Source organism: Suncus etruscus, chromosome 14 (assembly GCF_024139225.1).
Source record: "Suncus etruscus isolate mSunEtr1 chromosome 14, mSunEtr1.pri.cur, whole genome shotgun sequence".
NCBI classification, from domain to species: domain Eukaryota; kingdom Metazoa; phylum Chordata; class Mammalia; order Eulipotyphla; family Soricidae; genus Suncus; species Suncus etruscus.
In genome coordinates this window covers 32,074,984-32,095,271 of record NC_064861.1, presented here as the reverse complement: position 1 = coordinate 32,095,271, position 20,288 = coordinate 32,074,984, and the positions used below count along the sequence as shown (strand labels likewise).

The 20,288-nt window shown below is 45.0% G+C and overlaps 1 protein-coding gene across 1 annotated transcript in view; it reads right to left on the bottom strand.

The window, feature by feature from the left end:
- Window positions 1-20,288, bottom strand: part of FSTL4 (follistatin like 4) — a 336,185-nt gene that overhangs the window by 153,273 nt on the left and 162,624 nt on the right. Inside the window, exon 4 of the mRNA XM_049786821.1 lies at window positions 3,981-4,226. Within this exon, the coding sequence (XP_049642778.1) occupies window positions 3,981-4,226 (246 nt within the window). The remainder of the gene's footprint in view (window positions 1-3,980; window positions 4,227-20,288) is intronic.

Below are 20,288 nucleotides of genomic sequence, written 5' to 3'. Positions count from 1 at the left end.
GTGTTGTGAGTAGCTTTCACCAAAGCATGGACATGCCTGGACAGGGAGACTTAACTTTCCTCCTAAATAAATAAGAATTGAAGCAACAACTGAGTAAGAATAAAAATGAAAATAAAAATAATAAATCTTGTTGGCAGCAAGATCTCTCTGCTCTGCTAACTCGCAGCAAAATGTTGACTATTTCACTGATACGAAAAGATACCTGCACACCCAAGTTCACAGTGCTGCTATTTGCTCTAGGCAAGGGCTGGAAGCAGCCCAAATGGCCAATGACAGATGAACCGATGAAGGAACTGTGGTCTACATGCACAATGGATTATAACACAGCTTGAAGAAAAAAATGAAATCTTGTCTTCTGCCATCAGGTGCCTGGAACTAGAGGGGCCACATTAAACTAAATGAGTCAGAAGGAGAGAGACAAATACTGGATGATCTCACTCACAATTAGGATATGAAGAAAACAAGAAAACAAGAGAACAGACAATTCTCAAAGGAAACATCCTTAGACTTGGTCAGAAATGTCTGCAGACAGTAGGGGAGGGGTACTGGTGCTTTGGTGTAGGAAATGATGTGGTACATTGTATTCCTAAAACATATAAAATTTTTATAGCTTTGTAAACCAATTCTATCTCAATAAAAGAACATCTCCTTAGTGTTTTTTTTTTATTGGGCTAACCTTTTATTAAAAACTAAAATCTGGGTTTTTCAACTCCTGCTTAGATTTCTTCATTTGTACATAGCATACTTCATGTATTATTTATTTCTCAAAGAATTGTTTCCTTTGGGTCCATGAGCCTGGGAACTCCTCCTAGAAGGACAAACTGCATCTACAAACTCTACAAGAAGCTTATGGCCTGTCTCAGTTCAAATTCCCCTCAGCTCCTTTCTTCCATAATTTCATGGTTTGTTTGAAAAACTGCCCAGCTATGACATGGTATCATCTGGGCTAATATGGCCCCAGCTCAGTGAGTGATTGCTGACAGTCAGGCTTGTCTTCCCAAATAGCACAGGAGATAAAGCGTGGATTCAGAACTGAGTCAGAAAAATGATTTCTGAAGCACCAATGAGATCACAATGAGGGAGGCCATGTCAGGAGACAACGCTGAATGGAGCACTATACAAGCCTCTTGGGGCACAGGGCATGGCCCACGCTATCCCCACTCTCTTGGGGTCTCCTTGGTGCTGAGCAATCGAATAATGATCCAATAAGACATGTCATACCCCTCACTCTGATTTTCCACTGGAGTTCCTGCCTGGGGCCTTGGGGGAGGGGTAGCATGAAGCCTTTGGTATGAGCCGAAGCAATGCTTTAGTTCCATTCTGAGCTCCTTACGTGTTACTGATCCCTCCATGATACTGTGCTTTATTTTGCATTCACGAGGAATCCTATCGCCATAGCAACAGGAACGTGGCACCAGAAGTTTTTTTGTAAATAGGGCTTAGCCTGCAGTCTCTCTTCCCTGGCAGACAGGAGAGGCTGTGGCCTCAGCCTTAGGAAACCCTCTCCCCTCCTGGGGCTATGGCTCTGGCTAAGAGGGCACTCTACAAAGTGTACCCCAAACCTCAGCTCCAGCTCCATGCACTCAAGCCCCATAAAAACTGTCTAGAGGTTGATTTCAGTTTGAGGTGGGGGTAGGGTGAGGGGTACAGACAGAGAGTTGGAGAATGAAGCCATAACTAACTTTCTTTTGGTAAAGTTCTGCAGAAATGAGAAAAGATGAATGACTTTAGAATTTTGGTTGCACACAGGGTACAAAGGTGACCTTTTATAGTTTCCTGTGTGCAGGACTCCCTGGAAATTATGGGTACATGCCCTATGGTTACTGGGAAGCTCAAGGTGGCATCCTCTGCCACCTAGTGGGTGGGCACCATGGTATTGACATTCATACCCTCCTTTCTTTCCCACACCCCAGTGATCCTCTTAGCCTGGCTGCCTTCTACCTTCTTCCTATGATTTGGATGCTCCCTAAGGTAAGGCAGGAGTTGTGAGCAGTACCCTGCTGCCTGCCCAACTGCTGTGCAAACTCTGCTCAGGATATCAAGAAGGCTTCTCCATGGGGCGACAGTACAGGGTGCACTGGTTCCAGAGTGATACCCCCAGGTCAGCAGCCTTGGACAGAGGCCCAGAACTGGTCTACAACCAGTTTTCAGGGACACCCCGATGTCTGCCAGGCAGGGAGCCTTGCTCTTACTTCTGAGCTTTCTTCAGTTTGTGTCTTTGCATGGGGCCTGCAACTGCTCTGCATTCAGTCCATGAGGATGATGGTACCACCAACATTCACCCCTGGAACACTAGGCAGCACGACCTAGCTGCTACTTTCAGCAGCTGGAGAGCAAGTGAGTGTTGTTGTTTGCTTCTTATAGCCTTTTATACCCTTTTATAGCCCAGGAAAAGACCCTGAGAGGTGGTGTGAGGCACACAAGAGTCGCATGGCTGGGAAGAGGAGGCGCAGGGCTGTTATCTCAGGTCTCCCCCTGACAAGAGATCATCAGAGAGTGTCTGTGCCTTACCAAACAGGTGGAAATTTACAGCATCTGTGAAACACTCCATGAATCAGGTGGCTTCAGTGTATAAAACTCCATCAGCTTGACGCAGCACCAAGCTTTAATCTGCTAGTCCCCAGCCTCTCCAGCAACCCCGAAACACACACAAGCACTTACACACACAGGAGCACATACACACGCAACGGCCCTCAAACTTGCAGGCTGTGATGGTGGTTTGTTTTCTCACCTGTGATGAGAAATGCCGCTTGAATAATGAATGGGAGGGAAACCCAGCACTGTCAGATGCAGAAATAAAACTCTTTGGATAGATGCAGCTTGTGGGGTATTGGAAAACAGAATGGAATGTTGGTCTAGGACATTAAAAAAAAAAAAGCTGGAGCAGGCAACCTTTTCTCCATGTTCAGGCTGCTAGGGGGACACAGGGCGCTCATTCTCGGCACTGTTCCTGGGCTCATTCATGCCCATATTCATGCCTCATAAATCTTGAAGCCCCTTCTCACCATCATCCTGAGCATGGCCATCTGGGTGTCCAGGACCTTCAAGAGGACACCTCCACCTCCCAACTCCTAACTCTGCAGCCTACCAGGATGAAAGTGACCTCAGATGTAAGTGCAGGTGACCTGGAGAGAGGCTGTAGAGGCGTGGGGCCTGTCAGAGTGAGGCTCAGGACTTCCTCAGGCAGGTAGGCTCAGGCTCTTCTTGACCTATCTGTATCCTCCTCCCCAAGGAGGCCTCTGAGCTTGGGCCACCCCACCTGGGCTCACTCCCTCTCGCTCCCCTCTGCCACTTGCTCCAACCTGTGCACATGTCCTGACTGAGGTCTATGTGACTCCAGAATCATAGTAGCCTCACAGGCTGAGTGGCAGGGATGCTTTAGCAGGCTGTCCCATGTAGGGTTCCATCTCTAGCTTACATCTCCAGGTGTTCCTGGACTCTTCTTAGTGTGAAGCATTGTGGGTCCTTGTGAAAGCACAATGGGTCTTGATTCCAGGAGTCATGATCCCCTAAGGGACACATAGACTGTGTGCCATTTAACCCCAGCTACATAGACATAGTTTCATATATTTTACAGAGGCTGTTCTAGTCACATGGGAATACCCCCAACCCCATCCCTAGAGCTGGTCCCAGTGGGGCCACATTCTATGTTCAGTTCAGTCTCCTGACCAATGAGATTCTGTCCAATAGATTCATAACACACTGCAAGAAACACCCTCTGAGGGAGTTGGCAGGGCTGGACCTGCCATCCACTGGGCATGCTTTCCAGGGCTCCATTCTGCTCTCTAAGGGGCTTTCTCAAGGGCATCTGAAGAGCAGATTGTGTCCCCAACATCCCACTCCTTCTCACATCCCAGGGTCACCTGGCTATGTGCCTGCCCTCCTCGTCTTTCTGCACTCATTTATCCAAGGGCTCAGCTTTTGACTCCCAGTCAAGCATGTTGGTAAACCAACTGCAGAAAGGGCAGCAAATCTCCTACCTTTGAGGAAGCAGTCCCTGCTGTGCACAGCGCCAATCTTCCTTCCCTGCAGGCAGGCAGCACGATGGAGCTCACAGTGGTTTTCGTAGAACTTGCCATCAGAGCCGCACACGGGCATGTAGCTGGGCCGGCATGTCTCCAGGCACCGGCACTCTGGTTGGCCTGTCTCCCTGCTGAGCACGCAGCTGCTCCCACGGTCACAGAGCTTCTTCCTGCAGGCGGCTGCCAGCATGTCGAGGCCAAACCCTGCCAGACACACAAACACTGCTGGTGGGTCACTAGGGCAGAGATGTGGATGGATGCCCAGGGACTCTCCGTGCACAGCTCCATTGGCTCATAGAATCAAGACGGGGGCTCAGAGTGCCGTTGTGTGTGTATGTGTGTGTGTGGGTTTCCCTCCAACAGGGGTATGCTATGGGGTCCAAGAGCAGTGCTCAAGTTATGCTTCTCCTCCAAACACCTCAGACATGAGCCCTATCCACCAGAAGGGAGCAGTTAGGGGGTGGTACATATAGGTGGTCAAGTACTTGCAGAATCCACTGACTACCCCATAAGCTTTTCGATGAGACACAGATATGCCCTCATCTGCACCCCTTCTGAAGGTCTTGGGGAGGATGTTAGAGTGAGGAAGAGTCTGGTACTCATCTACCAGTTACGGTATCAGTACACTTAAGAGAGCCGATGTAAGGTACTCAGGAGTGATAGAGGAAAAAGCCGAGTCAAGGGTTTTCAATGGTGGTGGAACTGAGGAGGCATTTTCCCCTGTAGCACACATCCTCAGCCTCTCTTCTCTGTCCAATCCTTCCAAGCACAAAGCTACATCTGAGCAAGGAGGCAGAAGCTTTGGCCATGGCAGGCACTATACTGATTTTGGCTGCAGAGCTGCCACAGATCCTTGTTCCTGATACAGGTCCACAAGGATCGCAGGAGAAGCACCCAGAGTTCACCCACCTCAGGAGGCAGACAGCTGGCAGAGTGACTTAATTGCTAAGAAGGCTGCAAAGAAGGCCATAGACCCATCCCCAAATGCGCCATCATAGGATCGGGAGACTTGGCAAAGTGCCGTGCGGCATTAATGGTAATAAGAAATGTAGATTTCAAAGGGACATCAAAATCCAAAGAATTAAAACAAGCATGCAGATTTTCATGGCCACAGAAGTCTTTGATTAAAGTTTTAATTAAATCTTCTTCAAAATACTCAGCAAGATAGAATGGCCCTGGTAGTTAATACTAAACTTTGAGCCCCAGCTGCTACCCCATGGGAGTAAAATGTCTGCAGGGGGGGAAATAACTTCCTTTACTTGTTTCTGGTTCAGTCGGCTTTTCATCATTATAGATCTGAAAGGGAGGGAATCAGTTATTGGTAGATTAACTGCTCGACTCAATAACTCATTTAAATTCCTCTAGCCTTGGCAAGCTAAGAAATATTGACTTCTTCTTGAATCATAATAAACTAGAAGGTCAGAATATCTGTGGGTAGCATAAAAGTGCAGATCCTAAGAAGGCATGTGGATCTCCTTTATCCACTTTGCTAATTGTTTGTAAGGTAGCTTGGAGGCTCCTTGGAAGACTCCGCTCCTCACCCATTGTGAAAACCAAAGCCCCCTGGGCCTAGGACCAATATGGCTCCAAGTCAAAAATATGGCTCCAAGTAAAGCTATAAAATATTTTTCTACTCTATAACTTCCCCATAGGTAGAAGGTGTTAACCCAAAGATAAAACCATAAAATGTGTCCACCCTGTAAAGGGCAAGACCCTCCCTGTTCAGCTGAAATAGAGGATCTAGGTGGGTCCAAATGTTCCACCAGATAAGGATCCCTTGACATAAAGTTGAGTCAGCAATAAGTTGGGACATCCACTCTAAGCATGATGGAATTTCTGATGTGATTTCTTTTCAAGTAGATGAAATGCTTGCATTGCTGTATTAACCAATGAAATACTTGAATTGTTGAAGCCTATAAAACCCTTTACAAACTCCTTGAAGATTTAACTTGGGGACCTTGTCAAGAGCCCTTGGTGGAATGAGACTTGGATATCAACTAGTGGAATAAATTCCCTTTTGCACCTTGCATTATCAGAGGTGGTCTTTGACTCTCAGCGCCAACTTGGGTATCAACTTGAACCCTAACACCATCCATGCTTTCAGGCTGCTGAAAAGAGACAGCACCATGGGCTCTTGGTGGGGAGACACGGGGCCGGAGTGCCTCTGCCAGCATTGATGCCAGGCTGACCTTGTTCAGAAGAGTTCTCCTAGGGCCTCGGGAAATGGGTTAACCCGGAAAGTGCTGTGGTGAATAGAAGTGAATATAGCTCCAAAAAATATCAACCTGTTTCCTTTCCATGACAGGATCAAGACATATCCCAAGCCATGAGAACTGGCATCACAGAGATGAATGGGAAGCGTAGCCACCAACTTCCCTTCTTTAAAGATACTGAGAAGATTCTAGATTTCTGTTTCTGCCTCTGGGCTCTGTGGCCCACCCTCTAGTGCCAGACAGCCTCTCTCCAAGTCCACCTGGAGCATCCGCCCTAGCTGCTTAGGATGCTTCCTGGTAGTCCTCTCCTAATCTCCCCCATCATGCCATTTTCTAGAATGTCTGGTCTAGTTCAAGCTCCACTTCCTGGCCTCAGATGGCCCCAGAGATGTGTGTGTATATGCATGTAAGGAACCTTGGTCTTCTTGTGATCTTGCAGGCATGCTCTGTCTATTATGAAACACAGTCATTGGAAAAGCTGGTGCCATGGCTCTGTGGGGGCTGGAGGCTAGGAGGGGAGAGGGCCCTGCAGGTGAGGCCTCTGGAAAGCACAATTCCTTTGCTTCCTCTGAGGGGGTTGGGTGGACAGGTAGAGGGTGGAGGAGGACCTCTGTGCTAGTTGAAGCTTCCAGATGAAATCCCACAGTGTGCCTGAGCATGGGGGTGGGGTGGGACAGCTGACCTCTTTGCCTTGGAAGCTCCCACAGGCCTGGACTGCAGGGAAGACTTGTTGCAAGTAGCCCTGAGTGCTGGCTGGCATGGCTCTGAGGCTGTGGGTGCTGAAAAAGCACTCATGCCTGCCATACTGCTGGTTCAGAAGTAGTGTTTACTGGCCTAAACACTGGCTAAGATATGGGCTGCCTACAGTTACTGCATTCATACATTCTACACAGGCCAAAGTGGCTTCTTAGTCCTGATATTCCCCATCCTGGACTGAGGCACACTGGTCAGAGACACCCACCCCCTGCTTCTACCTGTTATGGAAACAAAGCGCTTCTTGCTTCCACTAGCATGATGATGAAACAGTGATGAGAAAGGCAGATGAGCGAGTCTGCAGCCCGCGGCCTGTTGCTCTCTAGAGAGCGACCATGAAGCATGCAAAGATATAACAGGCTTAATTTACAGCCATCAAAGAGGCCGAGTCCAGGTTAGAAACCCATTCCCTCACCAGAGGCGAAATTGAAGCACTAGTGAAACCTCCAGAACACAGTGAGGCATCGTTCCAAGAGAATGGAGGCAGCAGGGGGTCCTGATCCTTTGCACCAGGACTGGATATGAGCCCTGTTTGCACCCCCACCTTACCCAAGAGCAGTGAACATCTATCCTTGCTCTGACTCTGTCACTGACCAGCTCTGGATGGACCCCAAGCCCAGACCAGAGGTAGATACAATATCCAGTGTTTGGGCAAGAAGTTGCAGAAGAATACAAAGAACTCCTCAGAAAGCTAAATCCATGGCACTCGATCGTGAAAATATAAATGAGCATGTGGTAAAGATCCATGAGGAGACCCCAGGTCCCTTTGAAGCCAGTTCAAAGGAGAATAGAAGAAGATGCAGGGTGCTGAGAATAGAAGGTGGGCTGAGAGGGGAGGTGACACTCACAGCTGCCAGTGACCCATAGGCAGAAAGCCATCATCTTGGAGGTTATTTTCTCTACTGTGGGAAATAATTGGCCTCATTACAGAGGACAAACCAGACCGCTGATCATGAGCTGCTTTGTCTGGTCTTTAATCAACAGTAAATCGTGAGTTGAGCCGGCAGCAGGCCCTAGCTCTGAGTCCGCTATAAGAGGTCTACTGACCTGTGGGGTGCCTCCAATACCACCAGACACCCTCAGGTATGGAAGCCATCCGTATGGCTCTCAGGTCTCTGGAAACTTCTCACCCCCTGAGCTGACTGAAAGAGCAGAGCCATGGAAAAATCTTGTGGAAATAAGCTGCAGATGGGATGGAGGTTCCATGTGTGTGATAATAGATTCAGGACTTGCTGTGGGACCCATAAATATGTCCCTTGAACTCATGGCTCTGTGACCCTAGGCAAGTCTCCTGACCTCTCTTTCTTCAAACTGTGGAGATGGCTCAAAGCATTGGAGGAAATGCTTTGCATGAGTGAACTCTGAGTCCCATCCCCAGAGCAATGCAAGAACAAACCCCTGTACACTGCAGTATGTACCTCCAAACAAACAAAAATGATGATAAAATGAGATGATTCATGCAAAAACCTTGGCACACAGTGAGTACTCAGTGGTACATCCTGGGCCAGGGATCAGGACCCAGGCCAGAAGAAACTGTTTGGTTTTCACGAAGCTTAGGTGAGGTGGGGGCAGCCCCACTAAGACCTGTCTGCATGCAAGGTGGGAGTACTTATGTACAAAGTATAGATTACTTTTTATTCGTGTGTTTTGGTGGTTCTGGGAATCAAACTAGAGCCTCACAGACAGGCAAGAGGTACATCCTTTATCCCTTCCTGGTTTGAAGAGGAAGATGCTTCATTATCTCCAGGAAATTCTGCCTGGCCAGTCTCCTGTCCTGGCACTTGGCACCCAAAGGGCATCTTAAAAAAAGGCCCAGGTCATGGAGCATCTTATTGAGATAAATTAGATGCCTGTGGTACATCTGCAAATGCCCCAGCTTCAAAGTCAGAGCATTGGAAATCACACATTCTCAGGCAGAACGGAGCAGCATTCCCAACTCTCAGCACAGGTAGGTGTGTCGGGGGGCATCAGGGCTCTCCACCTGCCCACAGACCAGGACCCAGTTGCACAGGCAGCTTCTGGCACTGCCCTAGTGCCTGCCACAGCCAAGTCCACTTGCAGAGTCAGGCTGGTGATGCTCTTCCTTCTGGCAGCCCTTTGAACGGATGCACCACGTTCCCTTCCATGATGTATGAGAACAGGGACATCCCTGACTCACCATTTCTGAGCTTTTTTCCCCGAGGCCTGCCACAGGCACTGTCCACCTAAACCAGGCTGCTAGCTGCCGCCAGCAGTTTTTTCTGCCTCTGGGCTCTCAGTGCTCTCCCTGTACAAGGGGACAGCAGGAGCAGCAGGGCCTGGGGCAGGGCATCTGGACTTCACAGCCATCCAAAGCTGCTGGGCCCTGAGGGCGGCTCTGCTGTTTGTGTGCTGAGCTGAGCTGAGCGTGGGCTGCTGTGAGAAACTGAACCCAACGAAGACTCTGAAGACACCAAAATACCCGATCAGGGACTCAAAGTATCAAAACCAATAGTTTTAATGACCTATGTATTCTTTTGTGTGTGTGTGATCTATTTATTTTTTATTCGTGTGTGTGTGTGTGTGTGTGTGTGTGTGTGTGTGTGTGTGTGTGTGTGGTGGGGGGGGGGCTTATTAGCCATACCTTGTAGTGCCTGTGGGAGAGAGGTGTAGGTGCTGGGAATTGAACCTGGGACCTCTGCATGGCATGTGCTCTATCACTTGAGCCCTGACCCCTAGAAAGGGATTTTTTTTTTGTTTTTCAGGCCACACCCATTTGATGCTCAGGGGTTATTCCTGGCTAAGCGCTCAGAAATAGCCCCTGGCTTGGGGGGACCATATGGGACGCCGGGGGATCGAACCACAGTCCTTCCTTGGCTAGTGCTTGCAAGGCAGACACCTTACCTCTAGCGCCACCTCACCAGCCCCAAAAGGAATGATATTTAAGAAACAGACATGGTGCCACAGTGACCAGGTATGAAGAATGCAGACTGTGGAAGGGCAGACCGTTGCGTTCCACCCAGAAAAGCTCTGTATCCACATGAGCCTCAGCTTCCTGAGTGACACTAGGAGGCGATTGAAGAGAGATTCCTAGAGATTGAAAAATGGCCTCACATTTGTGAACTGAGGGTGTAGATAAAAGCCTGGGCTCCCCTGGGCCCACTCTAGAGATAAGAGAGTTGCAATCATCTCTTCTTTTTTTTTTTTTTTTTTTTTTTTACCATCTGCCCCCTATCAAGCCCAGGCTTTCAAAGGGTTGTTCCAGACACCTGGGAAAGTCGCCTGGAAATAGGAAGAAAATAGAAGTTTTGCCCATGGGAGAGTTTCTTTCACAATTTTTTTTTTAAACGCACATCCTCCAAATGTATTCCTCTCTCCACCTTCCATTTGCCTACAGCCTCTTGGGTTTGCATCTGTCAGATTCTGTCACCAGATCCCTCCTCCCTGCCCTGGATCTCCCTGGGCCCCCCATGTCCAGGGGCTGACAAATAAGATGTTCTGCTCTCAATGGTCTTCAGGCTCTCTGAGGTCTCATTACATGGCTGCTCTCCTGCTTCCAGTTGACTAACGATTCCAGGCCAATTCCAGGCCATGCCAACTCAGCCTGTCTCCAATTATTTCCAGGACTATTGTGAGAGGCTCAGCAGGAACTGTGGTGCCCCTCCTCTTTATTTTAGACTGTGAGCAGGAGGGTGTGTTTGGTTCTTCAAGGGCCCTTTCCTTGCCCTGCAAGTATTGCCCTTTGCTTGCCTGGGTCGATCCCCAGCTCAGATGCATCCCACAACCAGAGAACAAACAGATTCTGCCCCTTGATTATTCTTTTACAGAGGTTGGGGGGTGGAATTCAATGAAAACAACTAATATTAGCACACACAAAAAAGTATTTTCTCATCAGAAGGTTTGTGAATTTCTCCTCTCAGAGATCTTTCCTTTGCTCTCACAGGTTTGCTAGTCAGAATCATACAAACTAGATAATATAAAAAATATAGGGATAGAGATAGTTCTAGTGGGTAAGGTGCTTATTATGCATGCATCGTACCTGAGTTTGCTTCCCAGACCTCATATGGTTCCCTGAGCACTGTGAGTAGTGATCCCTGAGCATAGAGTCAGGAGTAAGCCCTGAGAACAGTTGAGCATGGCTTCCAAAGCAAAACAAGTTTTGCCCTTGAGGCCTTTTAGGGTGTTCATTTCCTCTCAGTGTCATTACCAGGCTTGCAACTATTCACTTTCATACAGAACTTGGGGTGAGCCACCTCCTCATAGACATTACTTGTGGTCCCACTACTACCTTAGGGTGCAATGTCTTGTCTTGAACCCCAATGAGCAGAGTGGGAAATAACAGAAATTACAGTTGCTGGAAGAAAGGCAACAACTTTGGTAGTAACAACAGAATCACCAACTCCAGGAGGGATGACTGAATGAATACAGGAAACCAAAGAGAAAATCAGTCTTTGAAGCAAACTGTGGCTACTATGGAGCAAGGACAAGGCCCAGAGCAAGAACAGTGACAAAAGGCTGTAAAATACAAGGGCCACTTCAAAGTGAAATTGCAATAAGGAAAATGGAACAGAGAAAGCGGCTTAAACATACTTAATAGCAATCACAAACTGTTTTCATCTAAAATCAGGTGCCAGCCAGCGATACTTGTTAGCACCATTTCTATTGAAAAAGGAAGCTTAAGACAAGAAAATGAAATAGTTGAAAATTAGAAGAGGCATCTAATAAGGATATCCTTTTTACTGATTATGTATTGGCATACATAGGAAACTAAGAGACTAGTGGAAAAAATACGAGAATCACAAGAGAATTCTGATGAGATGGTTGGACAAATGATAAATATGCCCAAACTAATGATTCTTCCCTTCATTAGCAATAAATAATTAGAAATGGAAAAGGGGAAAACAGTCCACTCATAATAATAGTAAAAACCATAAAACATTTATGAATAAATTTAACAAGAAAGCCAAAGGACTGATATGAAAAAGACCATAAAATCTTATTGAAGGTCATAAAATAAGATTTGAACAAATGCAAAGACATTTCTTAGTCTTGGGTGGAAAGACATTATCATAAATTTACAAATTTAATGTAATCCTTTTGGAATTAGGTAAAATGATCTTAAGGAAGTTCATTTGTAAGAATAAGTGTCCACAGCTAGCCAAGAAAACAAAGAGAGAATCTTGAACAGAGATGTACCCCCACATATCAACACACCAAACAAGAATGCTGCCATGATCAAATCAATAACAGACTGAGGGAATGACAAATCAATAACTACAAATTTGGTAATGACATAAAAGAGGGGTCCAGAGAATAGAAAAATTCAACATAAGACAAGAGTGACCAGTATGTTGGAAGAGATAGTCAGGGGAGAAATGATGCGGGGTGTCGGGCTAACCACCTGGAATAAAACCACACGGGGATTCTATTTCACACCACATAAAAACGGAATCCAAATAACTATAAATGCCAACGTTGTTCTTGTTAAATAATGAACAGAAGTAAAAGACTGCCTCTTTACTCTGTGAACAGCAGAAACGTTATGATACAATTAATGAACAGCTATGCAGGCGTTTAAAGAAAAGGAAGTCTTACTAGATTCCCAGCTGCCTATGCTCCGTCTCCCATTCCATGTCTTCGAGATTATGGAACTTGGTGTAAATAAATTAGTCATGCTGCCTGTACTTAACTGAGATTTAACTTCCTTTGGACTTTAAAGCTAAACCACATCTTTGTGTATGCCCATGATAAAATTTACTTTTGCTCACAGTAATCCAGTACACATATTTATTCTTCTGGAAGGTCTAATTAAATGCTTCATGTCTTTCTATCTGGTTCTCTCTCCCATTTGGTTCCAGATTTTGGATAGAATGCCTTACCTCTTCATTGTTTACCCTTCTGATTAATCACATAAAAATTAAATATTTTTAAAAATTATTTTACTGGTGATACCATAAAACTTAAAACTAGGTTAGATTAAATATCCACCTTTTACATGAAGTATCTGAACTCCAACCCTTCCATTCTTTACCTAAGTACATGACAATGGTATATATCCCTCTTTCTACCTCAAATTTTCAGTTATTTTTGTCCCAAGATGTCCACTTTATTCTGATTTAACGACTCTTTTGTGTTGGGTATAGAATGTTCACAGATATTCTCTCTCCGTAAGCAGCATGTCAACTCTCTGGCACTTGTTGTAGAAAGGTGAGCCTAGTGTCTCTTCATAGCTTTGTAGGCAGCACAGCTTTTCCCTCTGGATAAGCTCTTCTCTTTGTAAGATCTTTTCTTTGATTTTCTGCAATATCTCCATGATGGAAATGTGCATTTTTCTTTGATTCATTTTGCTTGAAATTCACTGGCTTTCCTCAGAGTGAGGAATCATGGTTTTTTAGCAATTCTGACATATGCGCTGTCATCTCCCTGGAAGTTTTGTCTGTATCTCGGTCCCCCTACAGGTGTTCTGATTCAACATATTTACCAGGGCCCATTTTCACTCTCCCTGCATTTACACCTTCCATCTTTGGCTTCTCTGTGCTGAATTCTGTGAAGTTCTTTCAAAGAGAACATCTAGCTCTTGAACTTCCTCTTTAGTATTTTCTCACCTACTCTCAGATTTTTTTCCTTATTTCTAGAAGTTCTAGTTAGTCCTTTTACAAAGATGACTGCTCATTTATGGAACATCTTCATTTCCCATCTTCAGGTTGGAGAGAATATACAGGAACAAATTATAGCCTTGCATTTGGCCAACTTGGATTGAAATCCCTGCACCATTAATGGTTTCCCAGAGCTCATCCAGAAGAGACTCCTTAGTATAGAGACAGAATTAAGCACAGAGTATACACTTGAGCACTGCCAGTTATAACCCAAACTTATATATATATACATATACATATACATATACATATACATATACATATACATATATATAGCAAAGAATATGAAATACAGCTGGATCTATTTATATATCACCTGTATTTCATATTCTGTGCCATTTTCTGTATATCCTAATCCTTAAGTGGTGCTTCCCTACCCCCATTGCATTTTGAGGTACTTAAAATCCTAACAATAATATAAAAGCTTCCATTTTCAAAAAGTTCATCTCTGAAAAAAATTTTAGGCACAGTTTAGAGATAAACCTCCCTTGAACCAGCTCACTAAGGCCTCCACCATTCTGATGTTAAGTTTATAGCTGAGACTTTGCAATATCACCACTAAATCCCACAAAAAATGCAAATCAGAGCTGAAGACCACACTGTTTGACAAAACCCTGGAGAAAAAGTCATGCTCATGTCTGTTCCATTTCTCTGGGCCCCACCCTCTTTCAACTACTGTTTTAGATCCCCAGTGTTCCTGATTTTCTTACCAGTATATCAATAAAAGATTTAAAACACCTTTATCTATAACCAAGCTAGAGGTAGAGGTCGATTATGATTTTCAAAAGTAGAATGCAACAATTAAGAACACTTTGAAATAAGCTTAGGGATGTTATTGTTCCTCTCTACCGCCTCCCCCCCCCCACCCCATGTCTTCATTCCTTTGGCTGAGAAGATCTTGATCTGCAGAGGGGAGGGGGAAGCAGGGACATGGGCAGACACCTATTTGAATTTCTCTTACTCCACCTGCATATTTTCAGTACATTTAAATTCTTATATCACCAGGGATTTAAATAATAAAGAAAAGTGTATTCATGGGGCCTGTTGGGAGAGATGGAGACACAGATGGCACAAGTAACTTAGATCTCTGCTTCCACTAGGAAAGCAACAGAGAAACATGTCCTCTCTTGGGACATAAAGATGGTTGAGGACAAATGCAAGGTCATACCTGGCCCCTGAGACATCTTCTGAAACAAGAAATACAACAGTCTGCTGAGCTTGACATGGCACTGAGTAAGCAGAGCCTGTTCTGGGATTTAACCAAGGCAGGGAATCTGCCTGGGTTCTCTGTTTCTGATCAGGGTCATTGCTCTGAACCCCTGGGGCCCCCTGAGTCTGCTCTCCATGATACTAAAAAGAGGAGACCTCTCTCTCTTCTCATTCTGCTTGGGTAGAACTAACTTATCAGATTGTATCAGAAACCAAAGTCCTTTTCTATGGGCCTCAAATAAAATGATCTAAAACAAGCCAGACTTCTTAGCTCTACACACAATGTAATTACTTTCTTTTTATTTGCAAGGTGAAAAATGTCTGACAATGACTCATCTTCAACATGAAGAGAAACTCAGCAGAGAATAGTGGTAGTCAAGTTGGCCTGGGCCATCATAGGGCCACCAGGGGACAATGGCCTTGCTGGTTCTAGTGGGCTGGGGGTTGGCCAGGCAGTGTAAGGTGGCTGCAGTCTGGCAGGGATCAGGGAATAATAATTCTCTATGGGGACACGGAGATAAACACACTAAGGATACTGCAGTTGGGTTTCTCACAGAAGAAAGTTATAAATCCGAAGCACAAGTACTAGAATGGCCTCAGAGTGCCCAGGTGTTATGGATATTGAAACACATGCATACATGCATATACATTCATGCTTCCAAGAGGTACAGAAAAATGTAAAAGGCATGAAACATGGTTAGTTCTGATGTCTTGGTTTCTAACTGTAGTTTGTCACCTCAGGAGGAGCAGGGTACCTTGAATATGTAATTTGCTTCGGAGCAGAAAAAGGAAGGAATACCCTCAGAACATCAGGGAAGTTTTTTGTTTTGTTTTTAAATATAATTTTTATTTTGATCATAGTGGCTTACATATTGTTGACCATAATATTTTAGGTACATATTTACATAAAATCAGGGGGGATTCCCATCACCAAATTGAAGTTTTTATAGCTAATGGCACTGAGAAAATGGACACAAGAGCCTGTCACCAGTCAAGTCTGGGACACACTGAGCATGGGAATAAATAATGATAATGATAGAAACTATCCCATGGAATCAACAAAATTCGAGGGACCCATGCTAAATTTTAAAAAGCAAGTATATGGGAGGCTGGAGCTTTAGCAGGTAAAGTGGCCTGGGTTTGATCCCCAGTATCCTCTATGGTTCTCTGAGCCTGCCCAGCATAATTTCTGAGAGCAGAGCCAGGAGTAAAACCTGAGCACCAGAATATTTTTACTTGTTCATTATCATAGAACTAATTAATTCAGGCCAAAAAATAAAAATCAAATAAAGTAAGTAGAGTGATCATTTGATGGGCTAAGCGCATATTCAGGGTGTCTGGGTGTGTTCCCCAACACCACATGATTACCTGAACACACCTTGAGCACTGTTTGGATGTGACTCCCCAAACAAAATTATACAAACAGAAAACTAACAACAACTAATACAAATAGGTTGAAGTTGGTAGAATGACAGGCTGTTTACATAGCTTTAAAGCATCATCACTGAAACATTTGTTAGTTCTAAAGGGAAATGGAACAATATTATAGTGATGCTAAAAGGACCAGTGATGACACCTGTCTCACCCACTGTGGAGAGAAAAGCATGCCACAAATATGGAGGCATTCCTGCCCCCAATTCTTAACCTCAATGTAGTGGTGAACAGCAGAACCAGGAGGAGGGCAGCCTGAATGATAGCAGGTGGTGCTGACTTCTCTCATCAGCACAGTTAGCAAAACACCACTGGGGTCTTGGGCTGCAGGATATAAGTTCATTTTCTGTCTGGTTCTTGCAACTTTCCAATAACATGGGGGTGTGGGGAAGAATAGGACCTCTGAAATTTCACAGATGGTATTTGCTTCTGGGCTAGGATGGAAAAAATTACTGTTTTTTCATTAAAACAATAAGAAAAGCCCCAGGTAAGCAACAATTCATATATCTTTTTTTTTTAAACTTGTAAGCTAGCTATGAAGGAATGTAAAGAAAATTCAGAGGATGAGAAGTCTTAAATAAAACCCAAATCACTAATGCCAGAGTATAATCGTTGACTAGAAGCTGACTAGACACAGCAAAGAATAGAATCAATGAATATAAGTAAATAATAATAAATAAACAATAAATTAAAAAGAAACAAACTTAAAAATAATTTCTTTAAGCACTGTGGTTACAAAAATGTTTATAGTTGGGTTTTGGTTATTGAATGTATACCACCCATCACCAGTACAACCATCTGCCACCAATGTCCCCCATTTCCCTCTTCCCCCACCTCTGTTTGTCTTCAGAACAGGCATTCTACTTCTCTCTCTCACTATCGTTGTCAGAGTAGTTGTCAATACAGTGAATGATCTAACTGTGCTCCCTGCTTATTGTGGTAAGTTTCATATCATAGACTGGTCCTTCTGGCCCTCATCTCTATTGTCTCTGGGTATTATTGCCTGTCTTTTATTTTTCTTAAATTCCACAGATGAGTAAGACTATTCAGAAATAAACTTTTGGATTATCAAACTAACTGGTGGTTCCCATAGAAGAAAGGAGTTGGCATGTAAAAGGTGGAGCATGTCAAAGGGACACAGGGCTGGTGGAAGAACTTGGTGAAGGGACTTGGCTGGCTCATGTGGCTGTCAATGACATACACAAGAAACTCATGGCATAATGTTTCTTCAGTCCAAGAAACCAGGCTGATAACCAGGGGAGAAAAATAATGAATATACTGGAACAGATCATTAGTCAATTGTGGGTTAATCTAGAAAGAAATGATTGGACCTGGTATTTGAAAACAGAAAGATAACCTGGCAGAAGGAATATTTGAAACAATATGGGCTAAAATTTCTTTCTTTGCAAGACAAATAAAAGCCATCAACTCTAGAAGGTCAGTGAATCCTCAGTAAAACACAACACAACACACACACACACACACACACACAGCAAAAAAAACATAAAGGCAATCAATCATCAAACCAGAGAGAGCAAGAAAATGGAAAAGCAGTCAAAGGAAAAAAAGATACATTGCTTTAAAAAAAATAGAGAAAAACAAGAATAAGAATAAAGCGTCACTTCTCATCAGAAATAATGGAAGTCAAGAGACAATGAATTCCACTTAAAGAAAAAGGAGAAAAGCAAACAGAAATGAATAGAAGGAAGAAAAACAAAGGCAAGAAAATGAACCTCCCAAGTAAAAGGAAGCCATTCACAGTGGATGTGCATGGGCTCTGGGCCCCCCACATCCCACCAACATCTATGGTCAGTCCTTTCAGTCCCAGCCAGTATAGGAGATATGTGGTGGAATATTGTTATGGTAATATTTAATTCTTGGTTGTGGTTTTAATCTGCATTTCCTAAAGACTATGAGACAACACACCTTGTTCTAACTATTCATCCAAGATTGCACAGATGAAAGAAAACCTTTCACCACAAGAGGATACCAAAATAACTCTTCCTGAGGCACTTTCTTCCTAACAACCCCCAAAGTCAAGCAAACTTTATTCATGCAATTAATTGACTCATGCCATAGGAGTGAGTAAGCAAAGTGTACTGGAGCGATGCAATGAAGTCTGCAGCAATTAAGGACTAAACCCATTTGCTCATGACACAGAAAACTCAAAGCTAGTGCTGAGTTAAAGTAATACAGAGCCCTTGCATTTGGGCATTGTGGAGCATATCTGGTATTTCATGTTCAGGGATCATGCCTTGAACTTCTTTTTTTTTTTTTTTTTTTTTGGTTTTTGGGCCACACCCGTTTGACGCTCAGGGGTTACTCCTGGCTATATGCTCAGAAATCGCTCCTGGCTTGGGGGGACCATATGGGACGCCGGGGGATCGAACCGCGGTCCTTCCTTGGCTAGCGCTTGCAAGGCAGACACCTTACCTCCAGCGCCACCTACCCGGCCCCGCCTTGAACTTCTTAAGGATTATCTTTGAATTTGCTTTCTGAAAGACCTGTCCCATGGGGACAGAGTGTGTGTTCATGTGGGGCTGGTTGTGCTTCACCTGCATCTTCACCAAAATGTTTCCCCTCCACACCCTGCTATCCCTCATCTCTGGGCAGAGGGATCCCATGGGGAAGTAGGTCTGCTTGGAGAGAGGAGGGGAAGTAAAAGCAGAAGGGGGGCAATGTGGGAGGTCACTGGAGAGGGGTGAAGGGAGATAGACCCAGGAGTCAGGAGACTGTATACTTTAAGCAGGTTTCCAGGATGAGGATGGAGTGACCCTGTTGGATTCTGCCTCCAGGTCAGATTTGGGGGGCTGGGTGTATAAAGACTGAATAAAGCAGCTCAAGACGAGGCTGCTATGGAAATGCATTGCTGGAGTGAAGGAAATTGAGGGTCTGTGTGGCACCCAGTGCAAGGAAGGTAGATGAAGAAAGTGCAAAAGTCTGAAGTGTCAGGGCTGGATGGCAAGGCCCAGGGAGTGAGAAAGAGACACATGTAATCCTAAAAATATTTTTGCTATTCTTAGGCAATTAGCAAGTGGGGGAAATTTGTGAAATTTAACAATTCCACATCTACCTTAGAAATGTGTTTAATTTAAAATGCTGTTTAATGAACTCCTTGAAGCCACTCTAAAAAGTAACTCTTGCTAAATTTCTTTTATTTACCCTTCATGTTCTTTGTATTATTATTGCTTGGGAATCAAGCACAGGCTCATGGGACAGCAGCAATTGTTCGGAGTGAGACCATGGGGGCTCTGAACAGGGGTTGAGAAGCAGCACAGGACGGCAGCCAGCTCCAGCTCCAGCTTCCTTTGTGATTTAGCAACAGTGAAGATGGAGAAAGCTGAGTCCCTCAGCACAAGTTGGAGCTGGTGTGCTGGCCTCTACAGGCATCCCCCTCCTCTGACTACTCAGTGTGCTCACTTTCATGCAGGTGCCCAGAACACCCCCCCCCCCCGGAATCTGACATTTCCTATGTTGTTGCATGTCAGCAGAAACTTCAGTCCAGACCCACTCAGGCAGCACCTCAGTGGCGAGCTGGCCTGCTTGCATTTCAGAAGTAGGAACATTCACGTCTTCCTTCTTGTTGGATTCCTGAGCCTTGCCATCTCAGTTACTTTTCGCCCCACTCCTGCCTGTGCTCTGCACATAGGGGTCTCCACAGAGGACCCTCAGAAGCAGGACTACTCTAATTTCTTCCATACCTAGAAAAGACATTGACCCTTGGGAAGACAACCTTGTACCAAGAATGATATGCAGAGACCAATAGGAGCTTCCCAAAGGCTTTCTCTTCTTTTTTTCTCTCTCGCATTCCCTCCCTCCCTCCTTACTTCTTTCCTTCCTCCCTCCCTCCCTCCTCCCTCCCTCCCTCCCTCCCTCCCTCCCTCCCTCCCTCCCTCCCTCCCTCCCTCCCTTCCTTCCTTCCTTCCTTCCTTCCTTCCTTCCTTCCTTCCTTCCTTCCTTCCTTCCTTCCTTCCTTCCTTCCTTCCTTCCTTCCTTCCTTTTCTGATGGGAAGGGCTTCAGCAGTGTCGGTGGTAGAGAGGACTAG